At 34.3% G+C, this 20,062-nt stretch overlaps 1 protein-coding gene across 1 annotated transcript; it reads left to right on the top strand.

Annotated features, from left to right (window-relative positions):
* Positions 1-8,074: 8,074 nt before the first annotated feature.
* LOC140431289 (uncharacterized) lies at positions 8,075-17,841 on the top strand. Its single transcript, XM_072519222.1, has 5 exons — positions 8,075-8,089; positions 11,658-11,778; positions 14,358-14,602; positions 14,755-16,206; positions 17,659-17,841. Exons 1-5 carry the CDS (start codon positions 8,075-8,077, stop codon positions 17,839-17,841), a joined length of 2,016 nt encoding a protein of 671 aa, XP_072375323.1.
* The last annotated feature ends 2,221 nt before the right edge of the window (positions 17,842-20,062 follow it).

Genomic DNA, 20,062 nt, shown 5'->3' with positions numbered 1-20,062 from the left:
TTTATGTTATTATAGTAGGATGTATAATTTAAAATATATTATTTTGCTTTCAGATGGCGGACCGTGACCCGTATAAGAGAGAACAGCAGCGGTTGCTTGAACTGTATGACGATATTACGTCGGATGGAGAGGATTCCTATGCTGCTTATAAGGGAGAGTTCAGCTCAGATGAAAACTATGTACCCATCTGCCTTGTAGTCACATGAAAGTGAAGACTCTGATTTAAACGAACTCCTCGAGCTCTCCAATGTAGAGACATCTAATAATACTCTTCAGAATTCCCAGCAATATAATCTGCCAGAGGAAAGTGAAGCAGAAAAGCCCGACGCGTTGGACCAGGATTCCCAGAAAATTATTCAGAAATCTCAAGACAGTATACCCCTACAAGCACAGCAGAATCAAAATTCTGATTCTTCAGAGGACATAGATACAGAATGGGAGTTTATAACTGCAGATATACCAGATTTCAATTTTGATGAATCCACTTAACGTCTGAAGATTAATTTGAATGCAGAAGATAGTCCAAAGGATGTTTTTGAATACCTCTTTACCGATGACATAATGAACTATTTGGTGGAATGTACCAACAATTATGGAGAAGATTTAACAAGATCGAATAGGCCCAAAACTAGGAATGCTCGAGATAGTAGTTTTAGACCTGTGACTATCGACGAAATGAAGAAATTTTTGGCACTGTGTTTATTGCAGGGTCAAATTTCAACTTCAAACATGAACAGGTTGTTTTCATATGGAGATGTATTGTACTTTTATCCAATTTTTAGTTACATTATGTCAGGGAAAAGGTTTGAAAAAATATTGAGAACTTTAAATTGTTCTTCGAGAACCGCAAAACATAAAGAAACGATTCAAGCATTCTTAGACATGCTTATTGCCAAGTTTACCACAAAAATAAAAAGGCCCGTTACGGCATTAAGTTTTATGAACTGACAACCTAGGATGGGTATCTTTTAAATACAGAAATGTATAGTGGGGCTATTCAAAACGGTTCCGATGTGGGAACTACAAAAATAGAAGCTTTAGTTATAAGGTTGATGAAGCCTTACCTAATGAAAGGGAACGAACTGTTTCCTGATAATATATATATATATATATATATATATATATATATATATATATATATATATATATATATATATATATATTGAACAGTGAGCGAAACGTCTTCATTCATAAAGTATATCACTTCATAAAGTAGCACAACTCTTGTCTTTTTATCTCCAAATTGACCGAAAACATCCCATTCACTTACGAGTGTACTTATATATATATATATATATATATATATATATAACATAATTTAACATGTTTACCCAAAAACGCCACAATGCATATTAAAAAAAAAAAGTTATTTGGACAAAACTATTAAATACATTTACAGTATTAGTTTATGCATTTTAAATAGTTATACTTTAGTTTAAATACAAAATCTTACATTTTTATTGTTTTTTTAGAATTATGTGAGAAGCACGTGTGCATCTCGTGGTCACAAATAACTTTTGGATTCTTGGAGCCATGTGATCCACACTTGCTTCTCGTATAAGGCAAGAATAAACCTGTCGTAACTTGTTTATTTTATACGTTACATTCGCTAGACAAATGCATTTCGTGTTAGTTATTAGCTGGTTGTCGGTAGCCGAGGTTAAAGTGTGTATTATCAGTTTTTAATATGTCATATGAAATGGAGCAAAAGCATTTGAAAATCCTAGTGGAAGATTTTTTTCCAGACGAGGAGAGTGATGACAGTGTTCGTGATAAAAATTTTGAATAAGATAGTGATGACCAAATAAGTAGTTCTTTGTCAAATCAAGCTGTTCCGTAGAGCAAGAGACAAAAAATGCAAGATAATTTACAAGATTTACCTTCAACATCGCAAAAATTAAGAACAGTAGACCCGTTAGAGAACGTTATTTCCCAATATCGACTGTGTAATGTAAACATAGCAAGGAAATAAAGAAGGAAAAATTCAGGGGTAATTAGCCTGTAGCGTTTTAAATTTTATAATACGACCCTGTTCGTTTATCTCGTCAGTACGCATAAAGATTGCCATAAAATCTGTTTTTGTCTTTTAAAAGGGAATGTAAAAACGATCAATATATTATGGCATTTTAAGTTGAGATTCTAAATATCAAGTTTTGGTATTCAGTTGTTTTTGTCATTTGTTTACATTCGAGTCCCCTAATATAATATTGCAAGTCAGGTATACGGTTTTTCTAAGACGTATTAACTGAGAATATTTTTTTTGTCTTTGTTTACATTAATATTCCCCTATTCTCTGTATGTATTGTGACGTAAAAAATTTCCAGTTAACCAATTTAAAAGTAAATAATCAAGAAGTTTTTTTGTCGGTTCGTTGCTAAGAACGAGGTCAAAAAAGGGTAGATTGTTTGTTTTAAGTTTGTAGGCAAAAACTAGCTGTGAGACGTAAAGGGAAATTTATTTTGCGTTGAAATTTGTAGAATGTAAGGCATATGGGAGTCAAGCAATAGGTCTCAGAGAAGATAGATGTTTGGGCCATTTTGAATCGCGAGTCGATTCAATTTTTTTGTATTATGTTTTAAGACCGGTTAAGTGATAATACTCTTTGCAATATGGCAGTTTAAAACAGAGTAATCACTATAAGATTTGTGCACCGGCATTGAAGAAATTTTGTAAAATGAGTATATAGGATGTCCCCGTCGTCAACTTGATTTTCTCCACCAAGTTCCTGTTTTTGATTGTTCGTTCCTGCGTATGGAAATGTTTTTTTTTTATTCGAGTTGAGAGTTTTGTCCTTTGCAACTCCAATCCCAGAGAAAGTAGCAAGTTTTTTTTTGAAGTTAAGTGAAACAAGTCAAATTAAGGTAACAATTAACATTTTAAATTTTAAAGTAAAGACAGACAATTTTTTTTGATAATTATTAATAATTGCTTTCATTAAAATTTAAAAGGACTTGTAATATTTAATAAATTGTAAATTTTATGGTTTAACTTAGTCCATGGTCCGTTGTATTTGCAGTTCTGTTACAGTTGTGAAACACGTGAATAAGTTGATAATTTGTTTATTGTATTTAGCAGGGTGGTCCGTTGCATCTCCAGTTATGTTACAACTGTGAAGACGTAAATACGTGAAGCAGTTTTAAGTTAGTTGTTGTAGAGATTGTTATAATAATCGTTATAATACTGTTTTATAATTTTAATATTACGCAATAATGCATGCAAAAGGGAAGAAGTTAGTTTTTTTAGCTCTTAACAAATCGGTACGAGATAATACAACACATAATCATAATTTACCGCTCTCATCACAAGTGACATATTCTGATAGTGCCTCCCATGTTTGTACCAGTGAACCTAATGTATCAGGATATGAACAATGTGAGGATATATTTTTTTTGGTGACGATTAAGAATAAGTGACACATGTGGTGGCCAAAACCACAACGTAATGTATCTGCTATGTTGCTTTACTCTGTTCAGACATTAGAGATTCCAAAAATTTACCATTGCTTTTTGAACCTGACCATTCGATGATCGAGTATGTCTCGGTCCATTGTCATATTGAGAAAGCATAAAAAAATGTGGACATATTTGATCCCACCGTGTGGTACTCCACTGTAAGAATGCCGTCAAAGAAATCAAAATACACTATACACGAGAGTGGACAGGAAGAATTTTATTACTTCAAAGCTTTTGCCACAATTCTAATAAAAAACAACAAAGTGGACATCGACGGTAGTAGTATAAATTGGCTAAGCAGTACAAAAAAGACGATAATAAACATGTTTTTTAAATAAAACAAGGAAAATGAAAATTTTCCTTGCCAAACTTAACAACGGCATATGAAGGACAAGGGCCAAGAAAAGAGGAAAAATATAAGGATTTAGAAGAGCTGTACAATAAAGGCATTATTCCTTCCCAGTATCATCTCTTCTATAAGTCGTTGCTCACCAACAATAAGGTCTATCAATCAGATGTGCAAAGTGGTTGACAATTAAATTTATTGATGGGAATAACCACAATATATTTATTAAAAAAACAAACTTTATTGGCGTTTTGACTTCTAATTCAGAAATCGTTGTCTAAACATTTTGTAAAGTTTCTTTTTTTAATAAATATATTGTGGTTATTCCCATTGAGACGTTTAAATAGTATTTAATGTCACAAGAAGTTAGTTTCAGAACAATATAAAGTTATAATAAAATGAAATATGATTATTATTTTTATTATTAATATTAGTAAATTGGGTAACCCTCGGTTGTAACATTAGATTATCTAACTAGATGAGAGCAGCAACCTCCAACATACAAACACACCGCACACCAGTAGATACATCATCAAAATCCAGTGCCAGCCACACCCAACACAAGAAAAACACGTCCTGAAGAGGCAAAAGCCTAAAACAGGACAGCACAGCCAACCAATCCCAAGAAAACACCCAAAAGCAAACAAGACAAACACAACAATGGTACAACGCGGTGTCAGTTTCAGGTTACAAGCGAAGCGGTAATATCTCCAGAAGATGCCAACTAGTGTTGGCGAAACGTCGAGAACTAATCTCAGAAGACAACGGCCTAACAGTCCGAACAAACAGTTTAACAAAAAATGGGTGGTACTGATCGAATGGATCAAAATGTTGGACAGTACAGGATTCAAATTAGAAACAGAAAATGGTACTGGACATTGTTTACATGGTTCTTGATGTTTCAGTCAATAACGCGTGATGTTTGTATCGAAAATCAAATAACTCTCAGATGTCCCAAATAGACTTTCGAAGGGATATCGTGCAAGTTTATTTAAAGAAATATTCGTCATCTTCCGGGCACGATGAAATTAGATATGATAGGATGGAGCACCTACCGGATACAATTCCAAATGACAAAAGAAGAAATATGCTGGAAGATTTTGCAAAAGTTCAACACGCACGATGTGCAAAAAACGTAACTTAGGTATCTGTATTGTTTCGTTACCACACAAACCAAAGTGTTTAAATTCCTTTTTTTATAAATATAACTGTTTACAGATATATTTTGTATTTTTTTAAACCTAGAGCTCCTATGGATTATTAGTTTGATTACAGAAAAAAAAAAACAGTTGTAATCAAAGAAAAAAAATAGTGAACTTTGCTTTGTTTTTTTATTTTAGAAATGCATTATTAGTTTGATTACAGGAAAAAAAAAACAGTTGTAAAAAATGTTAGACAAAGTCAAGCGTTCTTTAAAGAACGCTTGCCGGTTCAATGAAAAAAAAATAGTGAACTTATTTTTGTTTTTTTTTTATTTTAGAAATGGATTTTTCACATATGAATCGAACAAAGCGATTTAGATTGGAAGACTTAACGGGCGGGCAAATAACTCATGAATTCGGTTGAAATGTCTGCTAGCGGTACGACGTGTGTTGCTTGTTCTGACAATTTTATAGTGAATACAAAATTTATAGTTTGTGATTTTTGTAATAAATATTATCCACCTTCATTATGCTAAAGTAAAGGAACAACTTTTGAAGATTAAACAAGATTGTGATAACTGTAAATGGTTTTGTGATGACTGTCTACCGAAGTTTAATGATATTATCAACAAAAAAGTGGATAGAAAATAATGACCTAATTGAAAAAGCAAGTAAGTTAATTGATTTATTGGAATCATCAAATTCATCTTCACTTTCAAAATCTGACGGAAAATCTTGGGCTGATGTTGTGAAAATTAAAAAAACCGACCCTTAATTATAAAACCACAAAACCCGAACCAAAATAGTTCGGTTACAAAAAGTGTACTTACACAAAAACTTTGTCCAGCTGATATGGCTGTTTCTTTAGCTGAAGTAAAGGAAGGAGCAAATGGTCGTGTTATGATTCACTGTCAAGATAAGAAATCGTTGGAAATTTTAAAAAGTAATGTAGAACGGCATTTTGGTGCAGAGTATGAAATAAAAGTTGGCAAATTGAATAAACCTAAAATTAAAATCATTGATGTTAATCCTGATGACTTGAATGATAATGGTGAATTTATTAATAAAGTTCTAACTCAAAATTTACCGGATGATTCGATTCAAACTGATATTAAAATTATTCACAAATTTAAATCGAATTGAAGTAGAGGAAATAATGTAAATGTAATTAATTGAACTTTCTCCTAAGCAATTTAATTATTTCTAACAATCAAAAAGTTCATATTGGATGGATATCATTTTTTCGAATTTATAAGTGTAATTAGGTGTTTCCGATGTTGGAGATTTGGCCACTTTTCGGACAAATGTGAATCAAAAAATTACGTTTGTCCTCTCTGTGGGGGTAAACATAATAAGGATGAATGTAATAATACAACTAATTTTAAATGTTCTAACTGTACGTACGCTAAGGATATTATGAAAATAAATGATATTGATGTTAATCATCACGATTTTGATATAAACTGTTCTTGCTATTTAAAACAGTTAACTAAAAGTAAAGAAAAAGTTAACTATCAATTCTAGTAATCAAAATCTTTCAAAAAGAATCCTAAAAAAACTTTATTGAACATTTATTTTCAGAATATAGGAGGCTTACGTACCAAGTTTAACGACTTACAACAGGCGGTTGCTTGTTCTGATTATAATATAATTATACCTAGTTGAAACCTGGCTTAATTCTGACTTTAATAATGCTGAGTTGGGAATTTCCAATTACAGCATTTTTAGAGCCGATAGAAATCATCTAACAAGTCATAAGCAACGTGGAGGAGGTGTTCTGATAGCTACATCTAAATATTTACAAGTGTGTGAAGTTGTTATACCACAAAATAATATTGAACAAGTTTTTGTGTCTCTTAAGCGTCACAATCAAATGCTTATTTTGGGTTCTGTATACATCCTTCCTGCGTCTGAACAGCAGTGTTACATTGATCATTGTAGTAGTGTTGAATTTATTTTTGAAAACTTTCCAGATAGTGATATGATTATATGCGGTGATTATAATTTACCCAATGTTAAATGGATAAATGATGAATTTGGAATAAGAGTTCAATGTATTCCCAATTCTCCTGCTAATGATTTATGTAATACTGCCAGTTATTGTAATTTATCTAAAATTAATGTGATACCTAATAGCAGAAATACTTTTCTTGACTTGGTTTTTTCTAGTTTATCTAATATAATTGTGTCGGAACCATCAGATCCCTTGTTTGACAAAAGTGTCCATCAGACTCCAGTTTCTTTCTGATTGTTTGTTAATGTTAACTCATCAACTTTAAATTATGAAGAATACTTTGTAGGTTTCAGAAATGGTGATTACTTTAGCATAAATTATCTTTTGGTTGAGATTGATTGGAAATTAATTCTCATCAACAAAAATATCAACGAGTCTCATATCAACGAGTCACATATCCTAATTGGTATAACTGTGATCTAAAATCGCTAATATTAAAAAAGAAAACTGCTCATAAAACATTCAAACAGACAGGTAGGGAAGAAGATTATAATATATTTTCAAGTATTAGAACTCAGTGTAAAGAACTTACGAATTCACTATACACGACATGTTCAGGAAACTGAAAACAATATATCTCAAAACCCTAGATCATTCTGGAAATTTATAAATAGTAAAAGAAACTCACATATGTTACCAACAGTTATTAAGTATGGAGACTATACTGGGGAAAATAGTCAAGAAATCGTTGATATTTTTGCGATATATTTTTCAACTGTCTACAATGATGTTGTAGTTAATCAAATTCCTATTTTTAAATTTGAGAAATCTGCGAATTTAAGCAATTATGTTGTTGACATTAAGGAAATAATTGATGAAATTCTGAGTAGCCCGTGGAAACTTACCAAGGGACCTGACGAAGTTCCATTGTATTTAAAAAAAAATGTGTATACACTTTGGCAAATCCAATACACCATTTATTTAACCTATCACTAACATCAGAGATATTTCCTGATTTCTGGAAATCTAGTTTTTTAACATTAATTTTCAAGTCTGGTCAGAAAGATAATGCTGAAAATTACCGTGCAGTTTGTATACAGTCACAGTTACCAAAACTATTAGATTTGTTTGTAAATAGAATATTAAGTTTTGATTGTAAAAACAATAATTGGTGAACAACATGGTTTTAGCCAAGGTAAATCCACAGTTACAAATCTCGTGTATTATACAAATTTTATCATTAACTGATTGGAGTCTGGTTCTCAGGTCGATTCAATCTATGCTGATTTCTAAAAAGCTTTCGATAAAGTCAATCATGAGATCTTGATTGCCAAACTTTGTGGCTATGGCATTAGCGATAATATCTCAAATCGGATCAAACATTATTTGTCTAATCGTTCTCAAATGATGGTGTTCTTAAATATGGTGTGAAGTAAATGTTTTAAACTTAAATCTAAAAAAATGTTTTAAACATTTGGTCTGGTCATTGACCTTGACCTCAAACTCGACATTAACCTTCGACCTTAACATTGACCTCGACATTGATTTTTGACCTTGACTTCGACCCTAACCTTGACATTGACCTTAACCACGCTCTTGACCTCGACATTGACCTTAACCTTGACATTGGTCTTGAACTTGACCTTGACCTCGACATTGCCTTTGACTCTCACCGGTCTTGATTGGAACCGGTTTCCCCCACCATTCAACATTTATGCTAAGATATTTGCTTTTGTATAAATTTTCTTATCTTTCTAATTACACATTTTCAATATGAATCACCCTATTTAAAATATAATTTTCAATAACGTATAAAAATAGACATCCATCTGGCTACGGAAGTTGAAGCATAAGTGAATAGAGCAAACAGAGCCCCAGGTTGCCTGACAGGGCAACAATATGAAGAAATAAAAATACTGGGAAAGATACGATTTACGAAACAGTCATTAGACCAATAATGTCATATGCGGCAGAGCATGTCCTGACACAGAGAGGACAAAAAGAATGCTTGAAACAGCAGAGATAAAAACCCTCAGAAAAATCGATGGTAAAACGCTATGAGACAGAGCTAGAACAGATCTTCTTCTTCTGGTTCCTATCCGTTTCGGATGTTGGAAATCATATTGGCAATCATGACCTTGCTCGCTGCGGCTCGAAACAGCTCCGTTGAGGTTTTCTTAAACCATGTTCTTAAATTCCGCAGCCGTGATATTCTCCTTCTACTGGGTCCTCGCTTACCTTTGATTTTACCTTGCAATATAGACTGCAGCAGGGAGTAACGGTGCTGATTTCTCATAACGTGTCCCAGATATTGCAATTTTATGCGTTTGATCGTAAACACAATCTCTGGGTCCTTCTTCATTTTTTCTAGAACTTCCTTGTTCGTGATCCTTGCTGTCCATGATATTCTCAGCATTCTTCTATAAACAGAACAGATATACGACAAAAATGTAAGGGGAATAACATCACGGAGTGGGTAAGAAATGGAGAAGTAGAATGAGACGATCATGTAAGCCGAATGACAATAAATAGAGTAGTAAAGACGGCGAGAGACGGTTTCCCAATAGGAAGTGAAAAGACCACGAAAACGACTTACGGAAGGTACACTGGTAACAGATAGAGTAATATATACATGAAAGAAGAACTTATAAAAAACTTCAATTGGGATTGTCTTGTATATTTTAAAAAAGTATTGTTCTACATTTCTAAAAGTTTTATATACACATCTTTTATTTGGATCACTCTGTAAGATAATAATTTGATTTTGACCTTTCAACCCTCCACCATTTAACATTTGTGCTAATATTTCTTTTATTTGCTTTTGTATAAATTCTCTTATCTTTCTAATTACACATTTTCAATATGGATCACCCTATTTAGGTATAATTTTTAATAACTTGTAAGAATAGACATTTATATAGCTACGGAAGTAGAAGCACAAGTAAATAGAGCAAACACAGTCTCAGGTTGCCTGAACGAAACAATATGGAGAAATAAAAATATTGGGAAAGATACGAAAGGTACGATTTACAAAACAGTCATTAGACCAATAATGACATATGCGGCAGAGCATGACCTAAGACATAGAGGACAAAAAGGATGCTAGAAACAGCAAAGATAAAAACCCTTAGAAAAATCGATGGTAAGACTGTATGGGACATAGCTAGAGCAGATATATGACGGAGATGTAAGAGGAACAACATCAATGAGTAACAGATAGAGTAATAGTAACAACATCAAGAGTAATATATACATGAAAGAAGAAGAACTTATAAAAACTTTAATTGGGATTGTCTTGTATATTTTAAAAAGTATTGTTTTACATTCCTAAAAGTTTTATATACAAATCTTTTATTTGGATCACTTTGTAAGATAATAATTTGAATAACTTAGAGGTACCTTCAATTTTAATTGTCTTGTATATGTTAAAAACTATTATTTGTACTATTAAATTCCTAAGAATTTTTTCATTTTTTTAAAATTTGATATTAATATATTATATATATATATATATATATATATATATATATATATATATATATATATATATATATAATTTTCGATTTAAATCACCCTATATTTTAAGTTAACCTTCCCATCCCATATTTGTCGTTGGTTGAGTAAATGAAGAATTTCTTAATTGCGGTCTCGGTCGATTGCCTTGAACGTAAAATGTGTTTCTGATAGTCATTGACCTAACCCTAATAAATTCAATTTTATGTAAGACATATATGGTATTAGGTGTCTATGGAAAGCGAATTTTTTTCTTAATTACAATTTATATATATATTTTTAGAATGCCCTTCTATGCTTTGAAAAATAACGCTTTAAACTAAATTTATTTTCATCAGGACCAGTTACGCGAATACAAATCTATCGCGATTTTAACAAAGGATGACTAGCGGTCATTGACTAGAAACTTAAAAATTCAATTTTTGTCAAATATATATACTTTTGGGTGTAAATATTGCTTTAAAATAAAACAGTTGCATTAATTTTGGATTGCATGTCTTCTGAATTCTTATTTGCAGTCAATGTTTTCTGAAAGTGTATTCAATTTAATTTTTATTCTTGTTAAAAGGTACTAGACCTTGGTACTTCTCGTTTTTTATAGTACATTTTATTTTTAAAAATAAGCAGATCTTGTCTGCAATTTAATTTTTATTCTTGTTAAAAGTTACTAGACCTTGGTACTTGTCGTCCTTTACAGTACATTTTATTTTTAAAAATAAGCAGATCTTGTTTGCAATTTTTTTTCTTTGGTTGGTTGTATATATTGGAGAAGAGGTGCCTTTACACTATCAGTCTTTCAATACAATTTAATTAAACAAACCACACAACAAAATGTCTAAAAATTTAAAAATTCATCAAAATGTTATTGTAAAAAAACCAAAATTGGATAAATCTGTGCCGGAATTAAAACCGCTGGAAACCCAACAACAAAAAAAATCTGTAAGTATTTTTTTTATTTTCTATTTATTGTTTTGATATTATTTTTAACTCGCTTAAAATATGTTTAAAACCTAAATTGTTTAAACATTCTGTTTTCTATATTTTGGATTTATTGTTGTAATGTTACTTTTTATCTTACCTAAAATATATGTGTTAGTATTTGGGCGCCATAATAAATTGTTTTAAACATTCTTTCGATATTATTTTCTAACTAATTATTTTGTTTAAATTCTATTCAAAACTTTAAATTGTTTGGAAACATTCTATGTTTTTTTAATAAATTATTATTCTAATATACTTTTTTGTCTTAGATTGATCTCACCTTAGATGATGATATGCTTAACGATCTGTTAAACACAATGGATATATTGCAGCCTCCAGCAGCAGCAGCTTCAACTTCTGGTTCATCTTCATCGGAAGACTGGACTGCCAGTAAAATTGATAGATTTTCTAAAAGTTTAGAGGAACACTACACAATTATATATGGGCAGTTCCAGTCTTTTAGTATATTAAAAGACAAACTCAGAAGTTGCCAAATTGAGCACGATCAAATTTTACAACAAGAAAAAAAATTGAAATGGAAGCAAAAGAAAATAAAATAAAAAAAACAAATTCCGAAATAATAATAAAAAACATTAAAGCAGACATGAGTAAAATTTTCAGTTCTTTTAAAAAATAGTGTATTTTAGTAATTTAGTAAGTTATGTTTAGTATTTAGTACTTTAGTAATTAGTAATATGTTTAAGATTAGTAATAATGTACATTAGTTAAGTTTCTAAATAATAAAATTTATCTTTCTATATCTTTTTTATTTATTAATTAAGTAGTAATTATGCAAATTGGTTTTAGTGGTTAAAACCATATTAGTTAACTATTTAAATGGAAAATAAGTCACAATTTTACATTTAAAATAGTTAACTATAAGAAAATAATTTCAAACATTATTAAAACCATACTGATTAAATAAACCGTATGTGTTTATATATACCTACTGGTAATTAAAAAATGTGGAAGCGTAAAACAAATGTTAATATACTTTGCCTGAAGAGTGAATAGTTCTGATTATGTTACCATACTTGCTTTATTCAGAGGCGGCTTTTAATTCAAAAGGTATTTAGTTAAAAGATTTTACTGTTTAATATTTAATTTAAGCATAAATCAAGCATTAAATAAATAAAGAGGCAGGTACGTCAATACACTCCACTACAAATTTTTAAAATGTTTTTTGATAAAGTTGTTTACAACCATATCATAACAGAAACACAACGCTATGCTACAGAGCAAAAAAATAAACATGGTTACTCAATAACAGCTGAAGAAATTAAAATTTTTATTGGATTTCTAATTTTTACTGGATACCACCAATTACCCAGCGAGAGGGACTACTGGTCTGAACAAGAAGACTTGGGAATACCGCTTGTAAAAAATGCATTAAGTCGTAATGCATATTTAGAAATAAAGCATCTAATCCATTTTGCAAATAATTCCGAAGCTGACAATAACAAACATGATAAGTCATTCAAAATTAGACCTTTGCTAAATCTTCTAAATGCGCGGTTCCAACAATGAGGAGTGTATCACCAAATCTATCAGTAGATGAAATGATAGTGAAGTATTACGGCCATAATTCACTAAAACAATTCATTAGGGCCAAACCAATTCGATTTGGTTTTAAACTGTGGGCGCTGTGTGGCGATAATGGTTATTGTTACAATTTTGCTCTTTATTGTGGAAAAGCTTCGGGAGAGGAATCAACTGAGCCTTTAGGTACAAGAGTTGTTTCTAACATGCTGAGTATCGTAGAAAACCCACAGAGACATATTGTATATTTTGATAACTTTTTACAAGTTACAGTCTCCTTTGCCAATTAAAAGAAAAGGGGTATCGCGCTACGGGAACTATTAGAGAAAACCGAACTGCAAAGTGTCCTACTAAACAATCAAACGACCTACAAAAAGAACCTCAGGCGCGTATGACTGGTGCTTTGACAAAAACAACAAAATACTAATATGCAAATGGAACGACAGTAATTGTGTTTCTGTTGGAACTAACTATGATACGGTTTTTCCCACCAATCAGGTTCAACGATGGAGTAAGAAGGAAAAAAATAAAGTACAAGTGAGCCAACCATCCGCTTTTTCCAATTATAACAAACATATGGGTGGCGTGGATCACCATGACTGGCTATTAGAAAAACACCATATACCTGTCAGAGGAAAAAAATGGTATTGGTGTCTTTTTACACGAATGATAGATATGGCTATAGTAAATGGGTGCGTGCTGTATAATATGATACATAAAGGAGAAAACAATATATCCATCAAAGACTACAGGAGACAAATAGCTACTTCGTATCTAAAACGTGGTCATGGCGTAAGAATAAGCAAAGGTCGACCACTTAGTCTTCTAAGTACATCAAGAAGCAATATCTGTGAAGACATTAGATATGATAGTAAAAATCACATTATAGCAAAACGGGAAAAACAACGAAGATGTCAAAATCGAGACTGTACGTCAAAACCACGAACATATTGCCAAAAATGTAATGCAACGCTTTGCGTATCAATTTGTTTTGAACAATTTCATAAAAAAATATAGGATTTATATAAACATTTTTTATCTCCATAGTGTATAATATGAAAATAATTTGAAAAACAACTAAATAAACTTATTTTGTTAAACTAAATTTTGTCTTTAATTTTATAGTAGTTGAGCCCAGCGTCCTCAAATGAGGACAGTTGTTTTTCCAAAAATTTGAACACAAAAAACAAAAATTTTGATAGGACATCATTTTGTACCTCAAAATATATTACGAAACAAAAAATTACGTTAAAAATGCAAAAAAAAAGAAAATTTGGGCGTTAATGGGTTAATATACACGTTACAATTGAAGACCTTGGGACCAGAAGGGGGCAAGCCACAATTTCATCAAAATTGAGTTAAAGTAGAAATCGCCCACTTTAAGACCGTATTAATGTCCCGAAGAGAAAATTTCAGCTTTTTTCTTATAGATGGCGCCGCTGTAGTTAAGTCCCGTTGTGTCACCATTACTTTATTTTTCAACATAACGAGACAAGCCACAGTAGCAATCAACATGGCGGCGGAACATTCCCGTGCATGTAAACGGAAAATAGACTTTTCTGAGTTTGATTCTGATCACAGTGACCAAGATCCATTTTTAAATAAAAGCGAAGATGACAAAGACTATACAGTGTCCGGAAATAGCAGCGATTCGGAAAATATCAACTTAAAAATGGTAAGTTTATTAAATATGTGGCTTGTCCCCTTATGTTACATTTTTCGAACCTAAAAACATTAGGATTTTTCTAAAGGTTTTTTGTGGCTTATCCTGTTCTAAAGGTTTTTTGTGGCTTATCCCTTTTTAGTAAAATACCTATTTTATTGTAGGAGAATGAAGAGGTTTTTACCCCACAGACTTCTCGAGGTGTCTTGCCAACTCCAGAAAAGAAGGCGCCTTCTAGATGGAGACACAAGAATACCCAACGGCATAAAAAAATTAAGCGCAAGACTAAAAGAAATCTAGGTCACGAATATATAAATACAAAAGGGAAGAAAATAGTACCAAAAAAATTAGGTGCGCCTTGCGGTTGCACAAAACAGTGTAGACAGCTTTTGGCAGGTAAGGAAAATGATATATTTAATGCCTTTTGGAACCTGGGTAATTATGACAAGCAAAATATTTACCTCTTCTCAACTATGACAGTAATTCCAAAGAAGAGAAGTTACCCAAAGAAAACAAAAGGAATTCATTCGTCCAGAAATGTATCAGTTAAATATAGAGTCAAAGTAAATGGAGATGAAATTGAAATTTGTAAGAAAGAGTTTCTTGCCATACACGGCATTTCAAAAAAACGTATTGAAAGACTGGTTCACCAAAATAAAGAAGGTGCGTCTACTCCAAAGTCAGATGAAAGAGGTAAGCATGACAACAACAACAAGAAAATACCAGAAGAACACTGTGAGTATGTTAGACAGCATATTAATTTGATACCAAAATACACAAGCCATTACAGCAGACAAAAAAACCCAACAAAAGTCTACCTAGATTCCGATATTTCAATTTCCAGTTTATATCATGATTATTATCTTGAGTGGTGCCGCCAAAATAATTTTGTGGCAGTAACCCAAAACAAATATAGGCGCATATTCTGCTCAGAATTTAATATAGGCTTTAAGTTACCTAAGAGCGATACTTGTAAAGTATGTGATTCAATGAATGTGAAAATTAGTAATGAAGCTGACATAGAAATTGCAAAGACACTGAAAATTGATTTGGAGTTACATCAAAGACGTGCCCAGGCCATGCAGGATCTAATGAAAAAGGACACAGAAGAGGCTAAAGCCACGGGAAATGCAATGGTTATCAGCTTTGACCTACAACAGGCAATGCCAGTGCCAAATTTAACAGTGGGAGCAGCGTTCTATTTGAGAAAGGCATGGGTTTATAACCTCGGCATCCATGACTGTATTAGTGGAAAGGCCTTCATGTACATGTGGCCAGAAAACATTGCCAAGCGAGGTAGCGATGAAATTGCCAGCATTTTATATAAACATTTTCGAACTAATAGAACCACTGCTAATAAACTTATAGTGTATACAGATAACTGCAGCGGCCAAAACAAAAATTGGTCTCTAATTTGTTTATGGCAACAACTTACTATAGAAGGCATTTTCACTTCTATTGAGCACAAATACTTGGTAGTAGGGCATACGAGATTACCATGTGACCGTGACTTCGCAGTAATTGAAAAGTATAAGCGTCATCGATTAAAACAAGTGTATATTCCAGACGATTGGTACGAAGCTGTGAGAAAATGTAAAAGAAAAAACTGCTTTGAGGTAATTGTATTGAAACAATCCGACTTTTTTTCTTTTAAAGAACTCCAAAGCGAAATTACGAAAAAAAGCCATACAGATGACAAGGAAAAAGTTAACTTTTCCAAAATATCAAGCCTCAAGTTTTCATCTGAACAACCTAACATAATGTATATAAAACATCTTATAAATGAAGACTATAAGGCAGTTAATATTGGAAAGAAAGGTATTGTCCTCGACGCATCAAGGAATTTGGATATCGGTTAAAATACTTGGGAATTCCAAGGTTGACCAAATCCAAATTTCTAATTGATTCGATGCAGGGAAATTCCACTTTCGCTACGTAAAACAAAGGATTTGTTTTACATAAAAGCAGGTAGATTTTCCCTCATCGGTCAGTCGAGCTTGCCTCTTCTACTGTAGACCTAGTCGGTGCTATTATTGTTCCTACTAAGTTATTGTTTTATTTCTGATTTCTTATATACCATTTTTATTTTAGCATTATTGTATATTCAGACCTTTTCAGGTTAGAATATTATTTTGATCTATATTTGTTCATATACTGATTGTTTGATATTTTAATTGGTTATTTTGATTGTTTATTTTTCTTGTATTTTGTGTCTAAGTTGTTCTTCCGTAAGTTAAGAACACTTAGAAATATTTATCTTGCTTTTTCTATTTTATATTTTGATTTGTACTTTGTCTAAGTAGTTCTTTCCGGTAAGTCAAAGAACTCTTAGAAATATTTCTCTGCATATTTGACTTGTTATTTTAATTGTTTGTCTAAGCCGTTCTTTTCCGGTAAGTCAAAGAACTCTTAGAAATATTTTCATAATCATTGTTGCATTATTATTTCCGATATTTTATCTAAGATATTTTCTTTCTTAAGTTAAGAAAATACTTAATACATTTGTTTCTTTCATTTTCTCTTTTATGCTAAGCTGTTTCTTCCGTAAGTCAAGAAACACTTAGCAATATTTTCACATCTTTTCTATATTTGATTTTTCTTATTTTCTTTTATAAGTCGTTTCTTCCGTAAGTCAAGAAACACTTATAAATATTTGTGCATTTATTTGATTCTCTTGTTTATTTTCTATTCTAAGTTGTTTCTTCCGTAAGTCAAGAAACACTTAGACATATTTCTATAATCTGTTTCATTTTTTTTTGCATTTCTCGTTTTATATTTTGAGTATTTTATTTTTCCACTCTAAGTCGTTTCTTCCGTAAGTTAAGAAACACTTAGAAATATTTCCATATTTTACTCTCACATTTACATATTTCATTTATCTATATTTCTGTCCTAAGTTGTTTCTTCCGTAAGTCAAGAAACACTTAGAAACATTTTTTTCTTTGCATTATATTCATACACCCCTGAGGACCAGAGGTGTATCACCATCGTAAACCAACTGAGACCCGACATCGCGATCTGCCTACGAGTGAACATTCCAAAGACCGAGGAGGACCTCCTAACAATAGCCCAAGGAATGGAAGCTGATACCCGCCGGAACACCGTCGCTAACAAACCCCAACATCAATCCCAGCAACAATCCCGACAGCGACAGCACTACCGTCCCCCACGTCAAAACAACACACCACGCCACCCTGAAGCGATCGAGGAATGGAGGAACCCCAACAGACAGTCCAGGATGCCACCGATGAGCCAACCACCACCTCCACTACCTCAGAACCAGGGAAACGCCAACAGGGGCGCCAACTAAACCCTGTTGTGAAGATGGTGCCCCAACTGAACCCGATTCAGACACGACCCTCGACGACAGACCTCCCCCAACTCCATGGAAGGATCAACGGACAACGTGTGAAGATCTTAGTCGACACCGGTGCATCTGGGAACTTCATTCACCAGAGATTGATCCAGAGACGGGACCTGCAACGAGGATCAGGATTGGTTCAGCTGGGGTGCACGGGCAGCACGTCCCGCACCCTAGGGACTGCTGAAGTCAAGATTAACATCGAGACTCTGGATTCAACCGTCAACTGCGTGGTTATGGAGGACTTGAACCACGACGTTGTGTTAGGGATGCCTTGGTTGGAACAGGAAGAGGCCAATGTAGACATACCACGTAAATGTCTACACGTCGGTACCACCTGCAGAACCACCATTTACTGGAAGAACCCAGCAAAAAGGCAATCCAGGACGCAGCGGCTGGAACCCCATCAAGCTCCATCCTTCGCTTTGCAACAAGTTGAAAAGTTGATTCAAGAGTACGATGACGTTTTCGACGACCGTCTACGTCAGCCGACCACCAAGGCCACCGAGATGAAAATCGAAGTGACCGACGCCACGCCTATCAACGTTAAGCCCTATAAATATTCTACGGAGAAGAAGCAGATAATGGCCAAGGAGGTGAGAGAGATGCTAGCCGCAGGAGTCATCCGCCCCAGCAAATCTCCTTACAATAGCCCGGTGGTTATTGTAACCAAGAAGGATGGCACCCCCCGTTTCTGCGTAGACTATAGGAAGCTTAACAACGTGACCATCGACGAAGCCTCCAGCATGCCACCAATCCACGACTCCATCAAAGAGATTGGCACGGCTCAGATCTTCACCACCTTAGATCTGAAGAGTGGATTTTGGCAAGTCCCACTGCACAAGGACTCCAGCCCGAAGACAGCGTTCAGCCTGCCTGACGGGTCCTCATACGAATTTACGGTGATGCCCTTCGGCCTCAAGAACGGACCAGCTGTGTTCCAGAAGCTCGTGACTTCAGTCTTCGCAGGATACATCGATGTTTTCATCAAGGTATACATGGATGATATTATCATCTATTCAGAAGACTGGACCCAACACCAGAACCACCTCCGCCTGGTTCTAGAGAGACTTCGGACACACGGACTATGGGCATCCCTAAAAAAGTGTAAATTCGCAGCAGACGAACTGGAGTACCTAGGACACAAAATCACCTCTGCCAACACCCAACCTCTGGAGAAGCATGTGGAGAAAATCAAAGGCTTCGACACTCCACGGACGATGAAGCAACTGCGAAGCTTCATCGGGACAGCCAACTGGTTAAGGGATTTCATCCCTCGATTTTCGGACATCATAACACCCTTGACGGACCTCACCAAGGGTAATAAGAGACGGATGCACTGGAACGACGCCGCAGAAGCCGCCTTCCAACGTCTCAGGATCGAAATCGAGGGAGATCTCCTACTCCACCGACCAGACGCGTCCAAATCCTTCTGCCTCCAGACGGATGCCTCCGATGTCGGCATGGGCGCAGTCCTGTTCCAAGGAACCCAAGACGACAAGAGAGTCATCGCATATGCCTCCACTAAGTTAAAACCAGCAGAAACCCGTTACCATATTAACGAGAAAGAGTGCCTCGCATTAGTTTGGGCACTCAAGAGGTACAAGCACTTCCTCCAGGATCAGCACTTCACGCTGTACACCGACAGTCAGGCTCTCCTGTGGCTCCATCGATTCAAGGAAGACAAGGCCAAACTATCCCGATGGGCCTTGCTACTTCAGGAGTTCAACTTCACCGTGATACATATCCCAGGGAAGGAGAACGAACTCCCTGACCACTTGTCCAGGAACCCAACCACGGAGAGAGAAGAAGAAGCTGACCAAGACGAGGAAGTGGTGCGACTTAGCTGGCCTACAACGGACGTGGAGGAAGACGAGTCCTTTCCTCTACTATGTATGATGGAGGACGTCGACGAGGATGAAGACACCAACCCCATCCTAGATGATCTGGTTGACCTACCACTCCAGGATAAAATCCGGAGAAGCCACCAGACACACCACGGTATGCAGCGGTTTCGGAGACGCTACCTAGAGATCTCCGGACGTGGACCACGGAACGAAGTCGAAGAAAACCTTCTCCGTGAATTCACACTAGTCGATAACGCCGCTTAC

The sequence above is a fragment of the Diabrotica undecimpunctata genome, unplaced genomic scaffold, assembly GCF_040954645.1.
Source record: "Diabrotica undecimpunctata isolate CICGRU unplaced genomic scaffold, icDiaUnde3 ctg00000623.1, whole genome shotgun sequence".
NCBI lineage: Eukaryota > Metazoa > Arthropoda > Insecta > Coleoptera > Chrysomelidae > Diabrotica > Diabrotica undecimpunctata.
Note: the sequence above shows the minus strand (reverse complement) of the source record. Positions and strands in the feature narration are given on the sequence as shown.